This window comes from Sarcophilus harrisii, chromosome 1, assembly GCF_902635505.1.
Source record: "Sarcophilus harrisii chromosome 1, mSarHar1.11, whole genome shotgun sequence".
Classification (NCBI taxonomy): domain Eukaryota; kingdom Metazoa; phylum Chordata; class Mammalia; order Dasyuromorphia; family Dasyuridae; genus Sarcophilus; species Sarcophilus harrisii.
The window spans coordinates 558,998,554-559,017,572 of record NC_045426.1 but is presented as its reverse complement, the minus strand read 5'-3'; the positions used below and the strand labels follow the sequence as shown (position 1 = coordinate 559,017,572).

Genomic DNA, 19,019 nt, shown 5'->3' with positions numbered 1-19,019 from the left:
GTTTCTCTTTAAACAAAACTGATCCAACCACACATCCCCTTTGCGTGTTTAAAGATTGCCCAGTGGAATATGGAGTATTCCCCTCTATACCCCAGTGGAAGTGGAGACCAAAGTAAACTAAACAGGGAGGGGCAGAGGGGAAAGCGTCCTCCTAGTCCTGGTGCTTGCTTCGGGCGCCAGAAACTGTCCCTGTCAGCTCCAGCCTGGGCTGCGGAGGTTGATTAGATTCCCTAGGTCAAGAAACACTGTTTCTGTCTGAGGGCATATACTCTGGAAAGATGCCAGAATGGAGAGGCGCCCGGGAAGAAGGGTTATGTCTAGTAGGAGAGGCGATTCTCCTGCTCAGGCTGGCTTTGCACGGAGCCCTCTCTTCCCTCCCCATTCTCCTCCCTTTCTCTCCATCCTGCTTCCAAGTCCTGTTTCTCTTCTCCCGGCTGTTCCGCCCCCCACCACCGGGCAGCTTGTGCATTGCCCTAAAAGTTAGGCTACTGTCTAGCGTCCTACCCAGGAAGCAGGCCATGAGTTTTGCTGGGGCTGCGTGTTAGGGCGCAGCCCAGGCGGGAGGGGAAAGGGAGGAGGGAGGGTACGTGCACCGAAGTCGGTGGTCAATGTCTTACTGTATTTCCTCTGCTAAAAGAGCTCCCTGCCTTCCTTCCAGACACACCTCCTTCTCGGTTTACACACCCCCTTCTAGTTCGACTTCCGCGGAGAGTTCCAATTTCGGCCTTTCCTTTGCCTCCCAGCGCTCTCATCTCTGGTAGCCTCCTTCCTAAATTTCATCTGCACCGCACGCGCCCCCTTAAAGAGAGACTCGACTCTGATCAGTTTTCCTCGGGTCGGAATCCCAGTTAGTGTTTGGTAGGTAGCTCAGAGCCTCCGGGTTTTGGAACAACTTAGAAAGAAGAATATCTAAGGATAGGTATAAGGGTATGAAAGGGTCCAGATTTATTAGCAAAGTGTTGGTAGAACCTACTTATCCATCAAAATTAATACCAACAACACACACACACACACACACACACACACCCCACAGACCTGAGCCTATGTCTTTTTAACGAGGTTTTCATTTGTCTGATTTGGAGATGTACAACCAGGATGGATTCCCCGTGCCCAGAACTGGTTTCCATCTGGAGGAGACCCGCAGGAGTCCAACCTTTCACCCGCAAAGGGATGTGTGCGGTTTTGACCGCTGTAGTCAATCATCTGCAACATTTTTCTTCATTCACTTTATAAAACAAGATGTAATCCTGAGGAAAGTGAAAGTGGTATAAATTACTGTACCCCCAGGCAATCATAGTTCAACTTTTATACGGCCTTTTAAGATGTATAAAGTGCTTCATATACATTATCTTATTTGATTCACACTATAGTCACAGGAAGAGGATGCTGTGGTTATCTTTATGATACCGAGAAGCGAATAACTGCAGAGGGGCCGATATTTGCCCAGGACACGGTACTAAATTTCTTCTTGGTATTCGAGGAAAATCATTTTGCTGTCAAGTAGTTTTATTCTCCCTCTTAACTCAGGGTTATTCCACAATCCCGCCCACAACGCCTCCTAAATTGCGTACATGTTTTGAAGTGTCCGAATTGAACCATGTGAGTTGAACCCATGCCAGAAAACCTTGCTCCGGGAGGCCCCCCCAGGTAGAGCGACGGTGAAGTCTCCCCTTCCCAGTAAATAGGTCCCTCCCACAGCCCATCACAGGTCGATCCCAGTACTGGATCCATAGAAGGGTTATCCTTCCGTTGATTCCCTCCTCCCATCCCAGCTTTCCCCCCCTTTTCTGTTTCAATTTTAGCTAAAACCCGAGACTCCGAAGTGGAACAGCTCTCGGACAGAGCCTCGGGCAGATTTGGGGGTTGGGGAGAGTTAAGCCCTGAGGGAGTTTTTCTCCTACAATCCTGAGGCTAGCCAGGAAGGTCTCGAGTTCACGAGAGAGCCTGGAGGAAAGAAGCTGCCCAGTCCAAGCGTCCCCCTGGGGAGCAGTTCGTGTCGAGTAACTCTATGGAGACCCAGGCTCCCCGCATCCTGAATTTGGAGCCTTCGGGGTCTATGCCCCACGGAGAACTACCGCCAGCTGAAGAGAGCCCCGATCCGGGAGCCTTACAGCTGGGAGAGGGCGGCGGCGGTAGCTGCCACAACTGCCCGGACGCTCCGGCTCGGAGCCCGCCCTCTCGGCCTAGGAGCAGCCCCCAAGTGCCCGAAAGAGATGCCACTTTCTTGGAGCAGGAACTGCTGGATGCCCGACGCTGCTGCCGTGCCCGTTCCTTCTCCCTGCCTCCGAGCCCCATTCTGGAAGCAGCCAAGCTACTGCAGCGGCAGCGGCTGCAGCCTCAGTCCGAGGACCCCGGGGCCGAGTGGGGCTCAGGGGACCGAGAGGAGGAGCTGCTGAGCCCCGGAGCCTGTTGCACTAAGTGCAAGAAGCGGGTGCAGTTCGCGGATTCTCTGGGGCTCAGCCTGGCCAGCGTAAAGCACTTCAGCGCGGCCGAGGAGCCTCAGGTGCCCCCAGCCGTGCTCTCTCGCCTCAAGAGCTTCCCCATGCGGGAGCGGGACCTGGAGCAGATCGGGGACCTGTTGGCGGTGGCCTTCTCCCCGCTCCTGCCGCAGGGGAGCCGCCCCAGCCCAGCCGGAGCCCCGGCCCCGGCCCTGCCCCGCCTGCAGCCTCTCTTCCAGCTGCCCCGGCCCGGGGGAGCCACAGCCTCCGAGCGCCTCCATCTGCAGCGGGTGTGCCTGGAGCGGGTGGAGTGCGGCGCGCCTCCCGCCGACGAAGTGAAGGGCTCGGGCCGGGTGCTGAGCTGCTCCGGGCCGCGGGACGTGACCGTGCGCTACACCTTCACCGAATGGCGCTCCTTCCTGGACGTGCCCGCCACGCTGCAGCCCGGCCGGCCGGCACCGGCGCGGGGGCCGGAGGAGCGAAGCGGACCGAGTCGCCGGGACTCGGGCCCCGGGGGACCCGAGGCGGCGGCCGGGGACCCCCCCGAGCCCGACACCGAGCGCTTTCACTTCTCCCTGTACTTGCCTCCGGGGCTGCTGGGGGACGGGGAGGAGCAGCAAGCCTGCGAGGTCCACTTCGCGGTCTGTTACCGCTGCGCGCTGGGCGAGTTCTGGGACAACAACGCCGGGGCCAATTACACCCTGCGCTACTCTCCCAGAAGCCGCCCGCTGCCGCCTCCCGGCCCCGCGCCTGCCGAGGGCGGCCTGTAGGGCCCTCGCGGAACCGCGGTCCCCGCCTCTTTCCTCTTGCTCCCAAAGGCAAACATTTGTCTGGTGGTCAGACTGGAAGACTCGGGGGGAGGGCAGGTTGAGGAAGGATGGCGAGAGGAGGCAGGAGTAAGCCTGAGAACACTTTGGATCGCTTTTGGTTGACTTACAGACTCAGCTCGGGGGGGTGTGAGGTTATGGGAACTTTCCGGGTGATCCCATTTTTCATCAACTTGGGGTTTTTTTGAGGGGGAGGAGAAGGGAATGTAAAGAAGCTTCGAAAGCTGTGCTTGTTATGGGGTGTGAGGTTGGAAATTTGGGAAGAAGATACTAGCCAAGGTAGGGGAACAGTCCCTCTTTCTCCAAGCAAAGGAGATCCTGTGAATGAAGAAAGTTGATGGAGAGTTTCCGGGAATAGAGCCAGAACTCGTGAGAAAGAAGCTTTTTTTGCCCTGGGGAAAGGATGCCTTGTAAAGTACTGGAAAGTTGTTTTAACTAAAGGACGTTGCACTGGCCTCGTTCCTTGGAAACCATGGGCCACTGGCCCAGAGAAAACAAGAAACTACCAATATAAACCATAGGAAAAAGAGGGCCCTGCCTCCGGGTCTTTTATGGTTAGCCCCAAAGCTGAGGGGGACATCTGTCCAGGGAATCTCGAGGGTTGCTCTGGACCTGAAACACATCTATTTCTCAGAAAAGTTTGTAGCACATGTAGATTTCTTCCACTGTGAACTGTTAAATGCCCAAGATTCTTTACCTCCGCACTTGAAGCTGTGTAGCTCACCCATTTTTTTTTTTTGAATGTTTTCTATAAAGAAGTATTTTTAAGGGCAATAGGATGCTCATTGAATTGTGTTTCCTACTTTTGCTGCCCTCAAATTTTAAAGGCCTTGACTGACAGGATTTGTCCAGTTGATAATATATGCACTTTAATTATTCTCAGTGTTTTTAAAACTTTGATTTCCTCTCCCCATATGGAAAAGCTCTGGTTTTCCAGTATGCACCGAAATGCTTAATTTCTGCCAGCCCTAGCTAAAATACCTATTTTTTAATTGGAGGCAATTACTTAATATGTTTAGTAGATTATTTTTAGTTGGCCTATGTGGGCAAGTGGAGAAAACTTTTAACAGTAGTTTGATTTCAACTGCTAAATTAGCTTTGCAATTAGATATTTTGGATCCTCTTTAAAGACCTGGGATGGAAAACCACTTAAAGGTTGTTTTCCTGGAAGGAAGGCAGCTCAATAATAATTTGACAGTAAAAGGTGAAGCCTAGTTTAGTAAATGAAATCAGTTAAGTACCTAGATGAGTTGAATTCACTCTCTGTCCTTCAGAGTTTATGTACTAGTTTCCATTTTCTCTAATTGGAACTCCATTGTTTGCCCAGTAAAATTAGTTATGTGTGGAATTATAGCTGTTTATAATATTTATGGGCATCCCTGCAGTATTATGGAGAAACAGCAACCAATAATGCCCTCATAATGGAAGTTAAGCTTTTTCTTGGTGGATTTTGCCACAATAAATTTCTCATAGTCAACACTTTCAAACTTTTTACGTTAGTGATTTTGGTTAGAATTAGTACTCCCATCAAAACCTCAAGTCATTTGTTATTAGTCCCTTGTATTATTAATTCAATAGTTCCCTTTTTAATTATAGTCTAATTTACAACAGATAACAAACCAATGTATCTGAAGTATGGCATAAATCATGTTTTCCATGGAGTCTTTGTAGCTTCATGGAAAACGTGATGATTCTCTTTCATATTTTCTTGTCTCAAAGCATTCAATATCTTAGACTACAGAGATGTTCAGGAAATTTATTTTTGGACAGATGTCCTTTATTTTTATGGGTACAGCCAGCAAATATATTAATACAAATAATTAATAAGGGCATGTGATTTGGTAGTCAGAATTTCCAACTTAAATGTCATCGGATACATTTTCATAAAACTAAAGTAATTTAATATTTTAATTATGAACAGTCACGTACCTCATTAACTCAGATGCAAACTTATTTAAGAAATGATTATAGTAACAGAAATTTAAACCAAATACTCATAAAAAGCAAATGACACTTTTTTAAAAACAGGTTTGGGTTTTTACATTTTTACCTTTTAGATTACCCTCTTATTATAAAATAAATAATCATCATTTAAAAGTAAATAATCATAATATCAACACGTAAGCATAGCTAACAACTAAAACATATCTTCAATGTTCTCTGAGAAAACTTCAAACCTAATTTTTCAAAATTATTGAACTGTGAGAAGTATTGTTAATACTCATGCCTTTTGTGGAAATTGGGATATATTTTTGTAAAATTACTTGAAGTCAACTGAAAATTATCAGTTAGACAACTTTATTTTGAAGTATCTCAGTTTGTATTGTAAATCACTTAAGTATTTTACACTGAAATGTAAAATTTTAAGAGGGGCTAAAATGAGCAATTTAAAGCCTGTGCAGTGTTTCTGAGGTAAAAGAATGGGAGGTATATGTATTCCCAAATACACTAAAATACACACACACACACACACACACACGGAGATTTATTTTTTGCAGCATTATTCCATCTCTTCTTCAGTAAATGTTATTCACTTTAGTACTTTAATAATTTAAAATAGTCATGGAGCTCCAGTGACAAAAGATTGAATATCTAATTAACTAATTCCGCTTTGCTGTCATTTGTCATTACTGGAACATACAGAAACAATAAACTTCCAGAGACAGATCTTGGCTATATCTGAGGTCACATGACTCTGCTACTGAATTTGAACCTAAAATAGTGAATTCACCATTTATATAATGGTGAAACTTTTCATTCATCAGTTTTAAATATTTAGGAAGAAATGGGTAGATTATTGAGGTTTCGTTACATTTCTCTGGTAGAATTTAAGAGGGACCCAATCTAACAAACTGATTCTCCTCAAATGTCTTATTTTTGTGATTTAGCTTGTTCCCTGAGTCAAAAAGGAAAACGCTGGCTACACAATGAATTGCTGTGAGGTGAATTTGCACAGGACAATCAGTTTTTACACGGACACCAAAGTTCAGTTTATTTTGATCATTGAATGTTAGAACTAGGAGCCCTCTGATAGATGTGGAAACAGACTCAAAAGAGGTGAAGAAATGTAACATGGCTAGCCAGTAGTAGGTAGATCCTGAAGTAAAATTTGGGGAACCTGAGTCATAGAGGCAGGCTCTGCAAATAGAACTTATAGCCATTAACTAGAGGACAATTTGGGTCTTGTCTGAGGTAAGGATGTTTTGACTTTTCAGTTACTTCCTTGGATAGTCCTAAGTATTAATCAGCTTCCTCACATCAGTCATTCAATCAACAAACAAGTTATGTGCAGGGCTAGGGGCTGGGGATGCAAATGAAAAGATCCAATATTTCTTGCCTTCAAGAAGCTTATATTCCATCCAGATTTTTCTAATTAGGATTTTTGATGATCTTGATATAGTGCTCTGGGCTTCAATTTCTTCGAACCACTGTTCCTGTGATCAATTAAATTCCTAGTATTCTATTATGGCTTTCTCAACCCCTTTCTTCATACTGACAGTCGAGAAACCCAGTAGTGAGTTCTTACCTTGAAATCTGGTTCCTTCATCCCTACCATAAAGATGTCAAATCTCACTGAAGCAGAGATTTCCTGTTCCATTGTTTGAGAGCTCGAAAAGATGCAATTCATTTCTAGTCATCTTGTAACAACATCCTTTCCCAGACATTGTAGTATAAAAGCAGCGCATGGATAATTTTAGAATGTTAATTTTGGTTTTGAAGTCCTGACTCAGTTTGATGTTTTACTTCTTTAAAGTCATGTGGATTTACAGCATTTGTAGGATTGTTGTGATTTCTATCATGTGCTGCCTGTCAATGCTGTTAATATCTGCCAGATGGAGGGAAATCATTGTTTCCTTTTCTCTGACATGAAAGAAGTTGTGGGTCTATTACAACCGGTGGGATTGCAATCCCACATTTACATATGGCTGGGGATAAAAGATTTCTAGATTGGAAAAGGAGGCCTGTGGTAGAAATAATTAGTGCTGAAGAAGTATTCACACAAGTGACACTCAAAAAACAATCCACTCACTTTCAGACCAGCCTCCGACCTTAAATCCCAGAAGTCTAAGCCACCCGGCAGAATTCCATACCTGGGGCTACAAGGTTTGATGATGTGCTTAAATGCTATCAGTAGGGCAAGGAGCTAGGAGGAGCCTAACGTTTGGATTGTGTCCTCTCCTTCCTTCCATATGGAAAAAGTGCTAGTTACCAGCTAGGTATATGGGCAAATGTCCATATGCTTTTGGGGAGAGCTTGACCCTAGCCATCTGTTCAAGACCATGTAACATGTGTCTAGCCATCATTCAAGATCAGAAGGAAAACTGTGTTCATTTGATTTTCTTGATGACTGTCACCTAACTGGAAGTCTCTAAAACTCTTTAATAAGTACTCAATTTTAATGACCCTTAATCCAAAGTCGAGGTCTCTAAGCATGTTTCCTGCCTACTCTTTGGATCAACAGTACTCCTCTAGAGCTGTTAAGCCCTTTTAACTCTTTTTCAGGAGACTTTGCATTTGTATTTTATAAAGTAATTTTTTTGACCTTGGCTGGTTATGAACAGGCCCCTTTTGGCAAAAAGAAACCTGAGCAGTATCTCAACTGAATATAAATTCCGAAAGATCTAAGATCAGGGTAGTTGGAGAAAGGAGTAAAGATTATAAGAAAATAAGCAGCATTTTCAAATAAGCAATCAGTACAGAGACTTCAATTAGAAAATGTATTTAAAAACAAACATCATTAGAAACATGGAAATCATTTGGGGATAACTAATGGAAATGAGTTTTGTTTTTAAATAGATCATTGAGATGCCTCTGCTGATGGTGTTTACCCATCTCATTTATAGTAGTATTGCTCAGCCCCCTGTCATTTAAATAGTTTATCTGATACTACTTATAGAAAATAGCAAGTGGGGATTTAAAAGAATCATTCTGATCATTGGAATGTCAAATAAGGGTTGAAAAATACAAACCAAGTAAACTAGGAATCTAAAATGAGCTGTTTGGAGCATTTAGATATTTTTGAGTTTAAAAATTCATGAATATGTTTTCATTGCAGATGTTTTTAATACAGAGTTATGTGTGTCAAGGGAGCATACTACTAAAGCTGATGAGAATTTACATTCAAGGAGAGAATAATCTTTTAAAAGGATCTTTTTCTTTACCCAGTACTATCTAGGAGATTTGTGATTTCAGCTCTTCTCTTGACATATGTGGGGAGACTTCTTGTATTCCGTGGGAGTAAAAGTGTCCTTCCACATACTCTGTAGCTGCAAAGAGTCATTACTGCCGGCTAACAGTTTGATTCTTTAAATTCTCACCTTGTAACATAACATGTTAGGAAGTATTTTAGTGAGCCCAAACCACCTTAATGTTTTACTTTCAGTTTTGTTCATGAACAATATAGTATCCATTAAAAAATTTTTTTAAACCAGAAACAGGATGGACCCTTTACATGACCCTGCTTCATAATTCAAGTAAATACCCCAGGCTTAGTCTAGGTTCTCATTAAGTTGATTTTTCTTTTGAAATCACAGGCCTTTGAATTTAGTATATTATTCCTTCATTTGCCTTTTGATTTCCATCTTTTTATCTCTTTATCCACAGGATAAACACTTATTAAAAGTCTATTATATATAAATCACTATACTAGGCCTGAGGGAGGGGGGGAGGCAAAGTTTGGCTATGTACAGTATACTGTCTCTAGCCTCAAAGAACTTTCAGTATAGAAGGGGACACACAAACACATACTATGTATGCACAGGCAACAAATTATATCTTGAAAGAATTATTTGATACATATTTAAGATAGCTTTTACTTTAAATCACAACTAGAAATGGATCTTTCTGAGTTATTTGGGATTTTATTGTACAACTTAGCAGCAAGCCATAATAAAATGGATTTATTTACATGACAGCATGGTTTGTAAGAGCACATTCTTTTGAAAAACTGGCTTGAATTCATGGAACTGTATCTACCAAAGTAGACAGTTAAATCCAGTTCTGTTCAGTCTTGTGCACAGGGTCGATAAGTACTTAATAAATGCCTCTTGCAAGTATTCTTCCATTGATCCAAGCCCAGGGATTTCTGATGTCCAGGCTTCTTGGATATCTGTGTAGTTATCCCTAATTCTGCCTTAAACTGTGTTTTTGTTTGTTTTTAGTAGTTTTTGGCATTTTGTGACTCCATTTGGGGTTTTCTTAGCAAAAGACATGAGTGATTTGCCATTTTCTTCTCCGAACCCATTTTACAGATGAGGAAACTGAAGCAAATGGTGTGAAGGGACTTGCCCTGGATCACATAGCTAAGTGTCTGAGGCTAGAATTTAGGAACTCAAGTCTTTCTGACTCCAGGCCTGGCGCTCTATCCACCTGCCCCCAGAGAGAAACTACCTGGCTCTTCATTCAGAACCTTCTTCTTTGCTATTGAAAATATGGATGTTGCAATCACTGGTGATTCTTGCTTAGCTCAGGAGTGGGAGTAGCAGGCCCTGGCTTAATCAAACAGTCATTGTGGCCTCTGCCACCAGCCAATTTACTCAGTAGCACAGGAAATGTGAATTTTTCAAACTTGGAATTTGAACTGAGTAATTACTTTTTGTAATATCTTGAAGCAAGGTCCTTTACAAAGAGATAATATAAGAGAAGGGCACTGAGTGGAATTACAGTAAAAGCCTATATTAAAATCTTCATTATATAATATCATGCTTTCAGATGTATAGGTTAGGGAGATATATTTTATTAAATCATAGCTCACTCAGTCATAGTTTTCTATCTATCCTACCAAGAGCCTTCCTTTTTTTTTTTTTTTTTTTTTTTTAAACTGCTGGTGCTGTAATTTTCCTTAAGTGTTCTTGTCACAAGTATTTTAAACCCTATTTCTTTGGGGTCAAAGAATGTGTCTTAGCTTAACCTAATGTGAAATTGGAATTTTAAATGTCTCAAATGCTTTTCTTGTATTCTGTCTACTCAGCCTTCTGTTTCTGATGTGTTGGTGAGAATCAGTCATTATTTTAGGGTTTCTCTCCACTGGGGAGAGAATATATAGAATTGGTAATCACCTGCTTTGGGGATTGTTATTAGAACTCCCTGGCAAACTTTCAATTTTCAAAAACACAGCAGTGATAAGATTAAGGCTACTATTTTACTTGTATATTTTTGTGTAATTACCTGAAACTTTAAGGAATTCTTCCTAATGTGAAAGTAATCTACTTAAGTTTAGTTTTAGGATTCACCAGTGTGATTTACCAAGCAAATATCACCTTTTGTAATAATTTTGAAACTGTTTATTTAAGCTTAGAACTGCTGGAAGCAAAATATGTTCCTGACTTTCCTTTTGGATTTTTAAAAGGTCAGAGATGCCTTTGTAGTTTGAAAATATCTTCTCCTTTTCTCAGGTACTTTTACACACACTCTCTCTCGTGCCAATGTTCTGAATTAATTTTGTTTTGTGCCAGCCTTAAAAACTATTGAGTTCACAGCCATGACATGAATAAAGATGTTTGAAAAATCAAGTTTCTTGTTTTATTTTGTAAATTAACGTATGATCAAAAGCTCTGTCAGATTTGAAGTTGTTGAAGCCTTCAGATACTAGTTGTTATGATTAAAGAGATAAAAGTGAATCTGATTCTATATAGATTTTTATTTGGGGTACAATCCAGCTGACATAAAGTATTATATACAAATTCACCAAAGAAAAGCATATTTTCTCATATGTTCATATAGAAGTCATATCTTAAGTAAAATGCAAAATTGGAGATCATAACATCAGCGCAGAAAACATAATATTCTCTGGTGCCTGTGTAGATAAAGTTATTTATATATTTAGCTGAAGCAATGGGGGTTAAGGGACTTGCCCAGGGTCGCACAGCTAGGAAGTGTTAAATCTTAGGCCAATTTGAACTCAGGTCTGGTGCTCTATCCATTGCACCATCTAGCTGCCCCAGGTAAGTTATTTTTCCCCTTATAAATGATGTGATTTGGGTATTAGTAGTTTGTTTTCTCTCTCCAAATTGGACTTCAGTCTGGCTGCCTTCCTGTCACTTTATTGAAACTTTTACTAGAGATCATCAATTATTCCTTGTTATTTCTGACAAAGGATCTTTCCTTGATCTTTACCAGAACTTGGATTTTTCTGACTTTAAGGCCAGGACTTTGTTGTTATTCCTTACTCATTTTCAATTGTGTTTGATTCTCTGTGACCCCATTTGGGATTTTCTTCTTGACAAAGGTATTGTAGCGATTTCCCATTTCCTTCTCCAGCAACTTTTACAGTTGGGGAAACTGAAGCAAAATTAAGTGACTTGTCCAGGGTCACATAGCTAAGTAAATATGTATTTTTGAGGCCACATTGGAACTCAGGAAGATGAGTCTTCCCGACTCCAGTCTGCACTCTCCACTGGGCCACCTAGCGCCCCAAGTCCAGTTCCACGTCATGGTAAACACAGGATACTAGTCATTGTTTTCCAATTTTTTCATGCATGTTAATTTTGTCTAGTAGGGAACTAAGTCTTAGCACAGTAGGTAGAGTACTGGACTCAGAGTCAGAATCTAGTTCCAATCTAGCATCACACACTTATGAGCTGTGTGAACTCTGACAAGTTATATAATCACATCTTCAGTTTATCTGTAAAATGGGGACAATTATAGCACCTACTTTCTAACAGGATAAAATAACATTCTGGAAGCACTGTATAAACTGAAACGATTATAAAATGCTAGGTTTTTGTTGATGTTAGTTTCCCTAGCTAGACAAATCTTATTGAGAGAATTTTCTATATCTTGAGACACAAGTAGGCATTCAACAAGCACTTAAAATCACTGAATCTTAGAAGCAAGTGACATTAAAAGATTTCTAGTCCATCCTCTTATCAAAATAAAAATATTGTTAATTTACTGATTAACTAAACTATTAACCCAAGCCACCACTATAGAATTTTTGGTGTGATTTTACTTAACTGGATATTGTTCTTCTAAGACCTAGCAAAGCTCATCTATATTAGAAAAATGGAAGTTTTGGTAATGGAAGCAGCTTTGGTGACCTCATCTATCACCATGGTTTCCAATATCATCTGTGAGCAGATCAAGCTGACTGATCAGTCCTGCATCATTGTCTGCCTGCTGGGTATCTCCTGGACTTTTCTTCATCCTAATGTCTATGCATCCAAATTAGAACTGATAATCTTCTCGGTTAACCTCCCCCTTCTTCAAGCTTCCCTGCTTTTGTTAAGGGCACTCCTCTTGCTCTGGAGTAATCCTTGGCCCCTTCCTCATCCCCAACATTCCAAGGTGGGCAAGTTATGTTGATCTCTTGCATGGTCCCCTTCTCTTTACCGATATAGCCCCACACTAGTTCTGTCTTGCCTGGACTACCCTTGCCTCTCCACAAATTTAGCTATGGCAAAGCCCATCTCAAGGGGCCTCAAGGATAAAACAGGTGTTTAAGACCTTGATCTTTAAGACCAGTCTCTCAGAGAAGGAGCTGATCTTTTTGGAAATGACCCCAAAAGGCTACCCATCATTCTACCTCTGGATACCTCTTTTTCTACCCACATAGCCACCTCAATCAGTTAATATTTATTAAGTGCCTATTATACATCAGACTCCATGCTAAGTGCTGGGGATACCAAAAAATGCAAATAAGAGTCCCTGCCCTCAAGGAACTTTCAAACTAATGAGGAAGACAACAAGCAAACAAAGCAGTACAGATAAGCTGTTTAGAGGATAACTGTTTAATGGAGGGAAGGTGCCACAACTGAGGAATTGGGAAAGGCTTCCTGTAGAAAAGGAGACTTTAATGGAGTCTTTAAAGGCAGCTACTGCACAGTGAATAAAGGGCTTGGTCATGAGTCAAGGAAGACCGAAATTCATATTCTGAGACATAGCCTGGGACAAGTAATCACTGTGAACTTGGACAAGTCACTTAATTTGTTTGCCTCAGTTTTCTTATTTGTAAAATGGGGGTAATAATAGCACCACCTCCTAGGAGCTGTTGTGAAGATCAAATGAGATAATTGTAAAGCATTTAGCACAGTGCCTGGCACATAGTAAGTACTTTATAAACATTAGCTATTATTAAAGGAAGCCAGTGGGTAGAGTTGAGGAACAAGAACATTTCAGACATGGGGGACAGCCAGAGAAAATTGCTGCAGCCAAAACATGGAGTGTTTTGTTTGTGGGAGATCTAGAAAGCCAATGGCACTGGATGGAAGGGCACAAAGTACTTTTGGTGAAGACTAAAAAGGCAGGGATGGGGACTGGGAATAAGTTATAAAGGGGCTTTGAATGCCAAACAATTTTTTATTTGATCCTGGAAGTGTGAAAAGGGATAAGAGGAATGGAGTTTATTGAATAAGGAGATGATATGATCCAACCTTTTGTTTAGGAAAATCACTTTTACACCTGAAGCAATAAAGACACAAGATAGGATGTAGGGTAAGGAGGAGAGAAACAAGAGAAAGAGACAGATAGAGAAAGAAACAGAGACAGAGACACAGAGAGAGACAAAGACAGAGAAAGGGAGGAGACAAAGAGACAGAGACAGGGAGAGAAAGGGAGGAGAGACAGAGAAAGAGAAAGGGCTGCATTTGCCTCTTTTCCATTGCTAAGGTCCCTCCTAGCTTACCATGCTGTGATCTTAAATTAAAAACCAGCTCACTGGCAGATTTGCTATTTTAGGTCCTGTAAATATTTATATGATTCTATCCCAAGCCCCAAGTCATTAATAATACATTTATTCAGCATAATGTACAAATGTAAGGGGGAAATTGGAAAATGTCTTAACCTGCTTTTCTTACTGATTCTTTCTGAACTTCACAAAGCCAAGTGAAAATGTTTAAGAATCGGAGTTCATGTTTGTTCTCCTCAAGCCAAAAGCATCATTCTTTAATGGGCACAAATATCTGATCTTTGCTTTTTGCAAATCAGAGGATTATAGATTTACAGATGAAAGGGACGATCCTCCAAGGTCACTCATTGTACAACTAAGGCACATGGAAGTTTAAATGACTAAGGTCATACATGTTGTTATTGCAAATCTAGAATTCAAACTCAGATGTTCTACCTCATCATCATCCTCACAAGTAGCATTGATACAATGCTTTAGGGATTTACAAATATTTTATCTTCACAGCAAAACTTTGAGGCAGGTGCTATTATTATCTCTATTTTACCACATGAGTTAACTGAGGCAGACAGAGTTTAAATGACTTGCCCAGGGTCACATCTAGTAAGGATCTGAGGGTGAATTTGACTCAACTCTTTCAGAGTCCAGGTCCGGTACTCTATGCACTCACTCTGCCACCTCATTGCTTAAAACTAGCTTTGCTTCCTTTGGGGGAAAAAAAAAAAAACCACACACACATATTTTATATTTTTTAATCAGACAAGATCTTTTTTTTTTTTTTTAACCAGCCTTTTCCCCTCACCTGAGAATAGAAGAAAAAGAACACCCATTGGAAACAGGTGTAGTTAATCAAAAAACAACATCCAAAAAAGGGTCTAATTTTGTATTATGAATCCTTCATGTCTCCATTAGGAGACAGCTAGCAATAAGTCCTCTAGAATCCTGCTTGGTCATTATGTTGAAAAGAGTTCAGTATAATAGTATTTCAGCATATTTATATACCACAACTGTACAGTCATTATACAATTTAGAAGCACTCCCTCGGACTCCTATTCTTTACCATCTCTTTTAGCCTTCTTTCTAATATACTTCAATGAAGATTTTCTAAAGAAATATCACCTGCAAATCCTTCCAATAACCTCACTACTGGTGGGAAAAGGCCCAGAAAAAGGAAAGTAATTGCTTACATTCTTACAGTATTTTAATCCAGGTCTTTAGATTCTTAAGTCATGGGCTCTTTCCACAATATCCTCCTTTTCTATCTGGGGATTTTATTTACAGTGATTGATACTACCTCTAGAGTGTCTACTCTAAGCCAGCTTCCTCATCATCTGTACTTTGACTTGCCCTTGCCACTATCCTCTTTTCAGGCCTATGACATCAAGGAATTAGTATTAGTATGAAACTGAAACACTTTAAAGTCTTAAGAGAGTTTTAGAGACCAATAGTCAAAAAATAGAATGTAATCAGGTGTAGTAGGCTTAATTTAGTTTCTAAGTAAGACTGTGATAAATTCAACTGGAGTAGGAAGTACTGTAGGACAAGTGAGACAATGTCTTACATACATTTTTTTTTTATTGTCAAAAGGACCAAGAAACACAGTTTTGAAATATTCTCTATAAGAAGTGTTGAACTAAAACATGAAGGTGAAAAAATATATTAGACTATTTTGATTGAGCTCCAGTTATACTGACTAGCACACGAGCCATAGGAATTGTCATCTACCACTAAGGCAGCAAAAGACTGGAAACATTTTTCAGTTTTTCAGCTTCTATTGGCAGAGAACAAGGCCTTTTTAAAGGTGAAATAAGAGGCAACAGAAAGCATGCTGGGAGATATCCTTAGGCACAGACTGCTGCTGATGGTCCATGACTGCTGCTGGAGAGCCACCCAACTTGATTATGTCCTGGGCTTCTTCTGTTTCTCGATAATTAGCTTGTCAGTTGAGTACAATTCACTAATGTGGGTCTGCAAACAAATGAAAGACATGTTAAGTGAAAGCATACAGGAAAAGGATGTGCACTTCAAGAGAAAAAGAAAAAAAGATTTCAAAATTTAGGTTAAAATTCATCATTTCCTCCTTTTGAAATGTACTCTGACATCACTATTTTTCATCACATTTATCTTTTTACTTGGTGTAGCTATTCCCTATATCTCAGTCTTGAAATTGTGTTTCTCTTACTTTGAGAAAAAAAATCTAGAAAAATATTTTCCATTTGCAATTCTTTCCATTCTCATATTCTCTCTCTCTCTCTCTCCTCTCTCTCTCCTTTTTCTTCCTCATTCCTCTCTCTCCCTTTTGCACACACACACACACACACACACACCATGCACGTACAGGCATGTTTTTTTCCTGTAATGAGATAGAAACACCAACTATAACCTTATTTTCCTGTTTTCCAAGCTCTTTAAGAACATCTTCATTAAGTAAGAGTTTCATTAGATTTACAATTGGAGGCAGAATGAAATAAGGCAGTGTTACCACAACCAAACTTCATTGTTGATGGATAGGTAGAAATCTCTGAATTCTTTGCATCTAGTGATCCTTCCCTCCTGCTTCATTAGGACAGCTCAGCGGGAGTAGAAGCTAGGGAGAAGGAGGATGCTAGGGAGAATGGGAGGAGAATGATGTAGGAGGGAAGAGAAATATGTTTTTAGAGTTCTAAAATTTTATGAAATAAACACTTTAGGTAATGAAAGTATTTTTCCCCCCCAAACATTCCCTTTTTTCTAACTTCATACCTGGGCTACTGATATAGGATGCTGGCTTGTCTCTCTGACCTAAATCACTCCCCTCTCCAGTCTTTCCTCTACTCAGCTGTCAAATTTGTCTTTCTTTCTTTTTAAAAAGCATATTTTACTTTTTCTAATTACATGGAAACAAATTTTTAACATTCCTTTTTTTTAAATAAAATTTTGAGTTCCAAATTTTCTCCTTTCCTTCTCCTATGCCAGAGACAGAGACAAACAGAGAAAAAGAGAAAGAAAGAAGTAGGAAGGAAAAAAGTGAATGAGAGTGAAAGAGATAGAGGCTAAAGAGACAAAAAAAGAGAAATTAGTAGGAAGAATGAGAGAATGAAAAAGAGAGAGAAAGAGAAAAAGAGAGTATGAGAGAGTGAGACCAAAAGAGAAAGGGAGAGAGAGAGAGAAGGAGACAGAGTGAGGGAGACAGAGAAAGGGAGAGAGGAGAGAGAGGAAAAAGAAAGGAGAGAGAGAGGAGAGAGAGAGAAGAGAGGAGAAGAGAGGAGAGAAGAGGAAAAGAGAAAGAGAGAGAGAGAGAGAGAGAGAGAGAGAGAGAGAGAGAGAGAGAGAGAGAGAGAGAAAGAATGTACTTAACGCTTACTATGACCATCAGTGTATCAGTGTCTTTGGCACTTACATGGGCCAGTGGGTAAACTCAATTAGGTACAAGTCATAGAATGTACACACTAAAAAATAAAGTGAAAATCATGCTTCAATGTGCATTCAGACTCCATGAATTTTTTTTCCTGGATGAAAAACAGAAAAACAGCATCTTTTTCTGAAATCTGATTGCTCATTATTTCTTATAACATAATAGTATTCTATTACATTCATATACCACAACTTGTTCAGCCATTCTCCAATTGATGAACATCTCCTCAATTCTTTGCCATCACAAAAAGAGCTGCTACAAATATTTTCATGCATGTGAGTCCTTTCCCTCTTTTATGATCTCTTTGGGATACAGATACAATAGTGGTATTGCTTGATCATATGGTATGCACATTTTGGTTGCCCTTTGGGATCAAATCACAACTTCACCAACAGTGCACTACGACCCTGGACATAGTATGTATGCCTGATCCATGTCTCTATATTCATCCATCAGTCAACAAAGATTTGTTAAGCACCTATTATGTGTTTAGGCATTATACTAGGAATTTAAAGACAAAAACAAAAGAATTCCTGCCTTCAAAGAGCTTACATTTCATTGGAGGTAGACAATATGTACGTAAGTAAATAGATGCAACATATAACTTATCACTATATCTTTGTACACAATCATTTTGGGAGGTGGTAGCGATAGCACTGCCCCAGGTTCTAGTTCAGGCTTTGCCACTTATTGGATGTGTGATCTTTGGAAACCCACTTCAATTCTCTAGAAATCAGCATCTTCATATGTCAAATGCTGGAGATGGCCTCGATCACCTCTGAGTTCCTTCTAAGTTTAAGATTTTATAATTCTATGTTCAGTTAATAAAATCTGGCAGGTGTTAAATGAGATACAGGAGCAGTCTTTGCACCTCTTGGCATTGTAACTATACCAGCCTCCCCAGAGGCTGCCAGAGGAAACTTTCAGTGGCTATTTCCCATAAAGCCTGTGGGTGAGCACTGCTGTGTTCTAAGCAATTGGAACTATAATTGCCTTTCTGCCACCTCTCAACCTGGCTGCTCTTTCCCTCATAACTACCTGCAAGCTACAGCCCAGGAGTCCAAATGGTAAATACATGAATAGAGGAGGCAACTGAGATCTTTAAGGAAACTCTGATCCTTTGCTATATGTAAGAGTAACAGAGAAGGCAACCAAAGAATGCAGGGGGCAGGCTATCTTCAGTCTTCTCCATCAGCCTTTTTCTTATCACCCTGACATACAAGCTCTTTCTAGCTTCTGAAGTAGCTTCCTAACTTCTATATAATTCTTTGTTTATACCACTCTTATCCCTTATGGCCTTAAACTATAAATATCTTTTTTCCCTGATAGTCTGTAAAATCCACAAGGGCAGGGAATATATTTGTGTACCCCCATGGTATCTAGTATGGTGTCTTGCCCATAGAACTGAACATGAAGGAATCTTAGACATAATCTACTTTAGAGATTAACCTAGGATCTATGAACTTTAAAAATAAATATATTTTGACAATTATATTTCAATATAATTGTTTTTTGGTAATCATGGATCCATTTATTTATTAATATGTTTTTACCACTTTTTTTTTTTTTGAGTTTCAAATTCTCTTTCTCCCTCTAGCTCCAGACTCATTCATAGAAAAGGCAAGCAATGTGATACCAATTATACATATGATACAATGTAAAACAGATTTCCATATTGACCATGTTACAAAAATAGAAAAAAGCAAGAATAAGGAAGTGATAAAAGTATGCTTCAATCT

At 40.4% G+C, this 19,019-nt stretch overlaps 2 protein-coding genes across 2 annotated transcripts in view; one reads left to right on the top strand and one right to left on the bottom strand.

Annotated features, from left to right (window-relative positions):
- The first annotated feature begins 1,624 nt into the window (after window positions 1-1,624).
- PPP1R3G (protein phosphatase 1 regulatory subunit 3G) lies at window positions 1,625-3,286 on the top strand. The gene has a single exon (XM_031946911.1). It carries the CDS (start codon window positions 2,009-2,011, stop codon window positions 3,206-3,208), a length of 1,200 nt encoding a protein of 399 aa, XP_031802771.1. The 5' UTR covers window positions 1,625-2,008; the 3' UTR covers window positions 3,209-3,286.
- Window positions 3,287-14,670: 11,384 nt separating this feature from the next.
- LYRM4 (LYR motif containing 4) overlaps window positions 14,671-19,019 on the bottom strand; it is a 202,380-nt gene continuing 198,031 nt past the window's right edge. Inside the window, exon 3 of the mRNA XM_003760210.4 lies at window positions 14,671-15,854. Within this exon, the coding sequence (XP_003760258.1) occupies window positions 15,786-15,854 (69 nt within the window). The 3' untranslated portion in view covers window positions 14,671-15,785. The remainder of the gene's footprint in view (window positions 15,855-19,019) is intronic.

Excerpts from the sequence above, each read along its gene's own strand:
- PPP1R3G (XM_031946911.1), top strand. The coding sequence starts at position 2,009 with ATGGAGACCCAGGCTCCCCGCATCCTGAATTTGGAGCCTTCGGGGTCT.